The 5,580-nt window shown below is 38.3% G+C and overlaps 1 protein-coding gene across 2 annotated transcripts; it reads right to left on the bottom strand.

Annotated features, from left to right (window-relative positions):
- Positions 1–2,149: 2,149 nt before the first annotated feature.
- On the bottom strand, positions 2,150–4,614 carry LOC140865032 (subtilisin-like protease). 2 transcript variants are annotated; one of them, XM_073270563.1, is made up of 2 exons: positions 2,895–4,614; positions 2,150–2,804 (listed from the first exon to the last, which is right to left on the bottom strand). In XM_073270563.1, exons 1-2 carry the CDS (start codon positions 4,576–4,578, stop codon positions 2,338–2,340), a joined length of 2,151 nt encoding a protein of 716 aa, XP_073126664.1. In that variant the 5' UTR covers positions 4,579–4,614; the 3' UTR covers positions 2,150–2,337. The 2 variants fall into 2 exon arrangements, with proteins under 2 accessions (XP_073126664.1, XP_073125981.1); XM_073269880.1 differs by having other exon boundaries at positions 2,150–4,612.
- Between the last annotated feature and the right edge of the window lie 966 nt (positions 4,615–5,580).

The raw sequence follows: 5,580 nt of genomic DNA, 5'->3' as shown, positions 1-5,580 counted from the left end.
GCGAGCTCAATAGCTCAGCTCTCAGGTCTGCACACAAAATGACCTCGCTCGATCGGGCAAAATCAGCCGATCGAGCGGGCAAGATTTTTTCTATTTTCTGCCCATAAACTCAGGCTGCGCTCGATCGGCGAAAAGTACCCGATCGAGCGGGCACCATTTCCAGAAAAGGTTCAGAATATTCTTTGCTATCAAAACTAGAACCAAATCATGATTCATCAACAAAATTCGAGTCTAAACATGTTATAAAAATCTGAAAACATGCATACATTAATACATCAAGTTCCTAACATCAAATCATGCATGTATTACATCAAATAAATAGCTCAAAAGACATGAAACTACAAGCTATTCCACATAGCATAAATAAACTTCAAGTCTCAAGTTTCTTGCTATGCTTGATGCTATCTATATACCATTCTTCATCTTAAAAACCCGAGTCCACACTTGCTATATCTCTCTCTCCCGAGCTATCAATGTCGTCTTTGATAAGCTCCTTCCCCATCTGTTTCAATGCACACATACAAAACAAAGCAACAGCCGGATAAACTCCGGTGAGAAATCATTCTCAGTATAAGCAACATATCAAAAGCATTAAATAAATCATATCGACTCTATTTAACTCGACTCAACAAATAGAGTAAATAACGCTTCGAATAAGAATTGATTCATATAACTTCGTGCCATCAAGATTCGTAAACGATCTTGACATGGATATCCATCTATCGTAGCCATTCTCGGGCTAGAAAATAAGGTCGCCTCAGACCTTGGCATAGAATCAATTCAATATCATATCATAATCGTATCGACTCAAAACAAAGATCCACTACCTGAGATGGATCGACAACATCAAAAGAAATCAAAACAATAAATACGTATGTGGTTTTGGCGGGACAACTCAAGAAGAATCGATCTTGAGTTCCAAAAATCCCTGACTCTCGATGTCATCATTATACCTTCGTATTTCTTCTGTTTTGAACGCTTCAAATCTGAAACATAGCATCAAAACATACATATCAATCTTCGTTCAATTCAATCATTTCAGAATCGAGTCAAAATCATCAACACGTCTTCGATCAAATGCATTTCAAACCTCACTTCTTCTTCCTCAATCCGAATTCGGGGTCTTGAGTCGTTAGCCTTCAAAACTAGTCTGAAATCGAGGAATAAAAATTCTATATCATCGATTGCATTTCAAAGAACATCTCATCTTAATAATCAGCTATCAAACTAGTCTCAAAACACGAATCGACGGCATAGCGATTCAAAATCGGTAACCGACTTAATATCGACTTCGAAGCTAACTTCTTTAACTTCATATGAAAATCATACGTGCATCTAAATCATTAATACATCATTCTAATCCTCATAACAGCAGCTAAATATATCAAATACAAGCTGGACATCATAACAAGTTCATTCTTTAATTCATTTTCAATCTGGCTTCGATATCGAACGGCATACAAACTCAAGAACACAAACATAAATGCATAATCTGATCTCTACCATATTTCGATCTTCAAAACATTCCGAGATAATAAAATACTTACATCAAGTCGAAGTACTCGTCGTAAGGATTCCAGAACTCTTTTCGGAATCGTCATCGGACGATCGGATCAAAAGTTACGGCGATTTGAAAAATCGAAATCGAAAGAAAATGAAGAGGGCTTCGACATCTATTCCAAATTTCTGAATTCTTTCTCAACTAAACACGTTTCATTCTGATTATTATATGTAATAATCGGATATATATTGCTTAATTGCAATTTAGTCCCTCAAGTCTTCCTTAATTGCAATTCAGTCATCGGCCTTATTTTTAATTCAATTTCAATCCTAAATAATTTAAGAATATTAGAATTTAAATCAAAACTCTAAATATTCTCAAATTAAATATACTCGAATTAAAATTAAATAAATTTGGATTAATCAAATAATCCCGGCCTTTTGCATTTCAGCCCTTCAAACTCCGATATTTTCAAATCAGTCTCTGATCGGGTTTCATCTTCGAAATAATCATATTAATTCCCGAAACGTGGAATTTAATCTTAAATTTCATAAATATTCAAATCGAATATTTATTCTTTTAATTTAAGAATTCCCGGAATTTACTTCCCAAAACCCGTAAAATTCTCGAATTAATATTTTCGGCTCGAAAATTAAATATATCATTTTCATAACTTCTCAAATCAATAGTAGCCCATAATATGGAATTTAATTCTCAAATCCCATAATTAATAATTTAATATTTTCGGGACTTATATTTATAGTCTCATCAATCCAACTAAACGTAAGATATGAGACCTTAGTACATGAGAATAAACGTACGAGTATCATATAACATCATGAACTGCTGAGATAACCTTTTGTTACCAATTTTACCGAAATCGGGATTCGAACGGAGTGCTTGGGAGAAACCCATGTGATGGATCCTTCAACGTGAGAGTGGTCAGTTTTGCCGCACGAAAACCTGGCAAACGCAATATGGTATGTCTTCTTTACTCCCACCTTTGTGAATGTAAGCGACTTGGGTTCCACTGTCACACCCACATTTGGGATGTCTTCAATTTTTACATCATACACTGAATTTGCATCGCCAACGTTTGTCACTGTCCTGGAATGTAGACTTATTTGGGAATCACTTAGCTCCACAGAAAGTGACGGATAATTCAGCTCTGCTTCGGGGAATCCTTTGTACTCAGACGCACTGCACTCGATACTACGGCCAACGATGATCGCTACCTGTTTTTCAGTGAACAAATTACACAAGTAAGAGATGTAATCATTGGTAGAAATGTCGTGAACGAGCCCTGGATCCAGGGCTCTCGTCGGGTTCACGAGTCCGGCTCCAATGGCGAATACGTCTGCTGTCTGGTTTGTTGCTTCGTTCAGAATACGACCTTGATTGAGGTTTGTTTGGGTGGCAGAAGTCATGATGGCTGACTTGATCATGGCGGGAGACCAATCAGGATGCGAACTCTTGATCAGGGCCGCGACGCCGCTGAGGTGAGGGCAGGACAATGAAGTTCCCGACAGCATGTTAAAACTTGCCTGTCGATTGTTTTTTTTGTCCACGGATTTAGGCCATGCTGCTAGGATGTTCAAACGAGGGCCGATGATATCGGGTTTCAGGTTCCCTGGACTTGCGAGATTGGGTCCCCTTGGGGAGAAATATGCAACACTTGGAGCCGTTTTGTCTCCAATCACCGTGTCTAAGAATAAAAGGATAGCAATTGGAGAGAAAGTTGAATTTACATATGATTTAATACTCTGTCCCGAAGCCTTATTAACTTCTACCGCTGGAAGCACCTGGTCCTTAGCAAAAGTGGTGTATCCTCTGAGCTTTTCATTCACCAGGATCATCCCTGCTCCGCCAGCGTCTCGAACCACGCGGCCTTTCTCTGAGGAATCTATTTGTCCTACGTCACACACTACTAGCTTTCCCGCTACATCAATGTCGTCCAATGATCCACGAAGACATAACGAAGCCTTTCGGGATTGTTGTTTGTCGCCACTCATGCCGGGATAAATTATACTCAGGAAGCTGGGTTGATAATCTTCCGGTTGGAACAGCGTCTGAGCGTCATATTCATCTTCATTTCCAAGCAATACTCTAGCATCTGCCTTTATGTTGATCCTGCTAGCACCAACCGTAAGAATCCAGGGAGCACCATTGAACAATTGGCTGCTGTTACCACCAGAGCAGCTCACAAATATTCCCTTCTTCATCGCCGAAAATGCACCCAATGCTATATTATCTTCATAAATTTGAACATTTTTTGTCATACCAAAGGAAAGAGAGAGAATGTCGACTCCGTCCTCTATGGCCGCATCCATTGCAGCCAATATGTCGCTGCTGTAACAGTCCTGTTTGCGACATGCTTTGTAAATGGCAAGGTGAGCCAGAGGAGCCATGCCAGATATGTTAGCACCAGGGACAATGTTTCCTGCAGCTATGCTGGCCACGTGAGTTCCGTGCCCATCATTGTCCACAGGTTCCCCTGGATCATCCCTCGCGAAGTTCCTGGCACCGATAATCTTGTTGTTACATGAAACAGTACTTTTCAGCTCACATTTTCCCTTCCATTTGGCAGGCGGCGGAGGAACGTTTTCTCCGCTGAATGACGGATGTCCAGGCGTTATTCCGGAGTCCACCACTCCTATAATCACACCCTTTCCATAGTTGGAGGCGGGCCAAGCACCAACATTCTGATACAATCCCGAAAAGTTGGGACTGCGAGTTGTATGTAAAGCGTATTTCTCCTCGAGCGTGGCGTGCAAAAACCCTTCTTTCTTCTCCATTGCCTTAACTTCATGTGGATATAACTTAGCCGCAAATCCCGTGATCACGTTTCGGTACATGTACACCATACGAGACGGCGTCGTCTCTGTATCCAGAAACTGTATCCCATCCAAAAATGAACCATACCAGCTTTCCAAGGCAGGTGATCCCCCTGGAAAGAAGTCATGACTGCCTTCTGGCAAGTTCACATGGATGATATAAGTTTGTAAAATGCTCTGCTGCGCTGTGTTTTGATGGAAATGGAACGCGAAAAGGAAGAAGAGAAGAAACAGGGAAGCCATTCTTAATATAATTATATTTACTTTCTTTAATTGTCTACGAATTCCAGGGTAGCTTGTGCAACATTAAATAGCACATTTCTGCTGATATTTTTCTGCATTATTGGAACGCATTTTCATTATCTGGCTGGCATTATCTAATGGACCACAGTACTGTTTGATTGTCATTTTTCACGTGTTAAATTCCCTTGAGTACTGAAACGATTTTTTTTTAAAAATGTTTAAATTTGAAACAAGTAGGCTTTGATTTAGCAATTTCCCCAGAGGACATAAATTTATCTGCTAACATAGGGTGATGTATCTTTATATTGGTTGAGTTCAACCTAGCACATGGATATTACATATCTAATGTTTCATGATTTGTCACGTCAACAATATATAATTAATTACGTCTATGTGTAAAACTACGAGTCATTGAATACATGATTTGAGTATTACCCATGTGTTAAATTACGTTGTACTACTTCTCTGTCATTAAATAATAAAATATCAAATTTCGCTTATTTTTTTCACAGAATCAATTTAATTATATTGAGCTAGTTTAATATTTGATGATTTTAATTTTTCTTTAAAAAATTGTCTTTATCTGATATCTTGATTAAGGCATTTTATTTTTAAAAAGAATACTATAAGTCGTGATATTCAAAGATTAACTTGGACCAATGATTCCACATGCGCGGTTCAAAAATCGATCACAGTTAGAAGCTGAAAATCATAAGATATTGTTTCAAGAACAGATGCAGGATTTTCATTTGTGCACTTGAAACCCAAAGTCCTTTCTCGAATTCGGAATCTTAAAATATTGTGAACTAAAATTAATGTATTTCATTATTCAGTTTATTAAAAAACATAAATAGATTATTAATAATATGTATTCGTGTTTTCAAAAAAATAATAATAATATCTATTCATATATAGTGTCGGGTGGGTTCGAGATAATTCACTAAATCTAATTAGTTGGTTCTGACTCATCTCCAACGACGCAGATTTAATACCGAACTGATG

Source organism: Henckelia pumila, chromosome 1 (genome assembly GCF_033568475.1).
Source record: "Henckelia pumila isolate YLH828 chromosome 1, ASM3356847v2, whole genome shotgun sequence".
Taxonomy (NCBI): Eukaryota; Viridiplantae; Streptophyta; class Magnoliopsida; order Lamiales; family Gesneriaceae; genus Henckelia; species Henckelia pumila.
Note: the sequence above shows the minus strand (reverse complement) of the source record. Positions and strands in the feature narration are given on the sequence as shown.

Coding starts and splice junctions, on each gene's coding strand:
- LOC140865032 (XM_073269880.1), bottom strand. CDS start 4,578: ATGGCTTCCCTGTTTCTTCTCTTCTTCCTTTTCGCGTTCCATTTCCAT.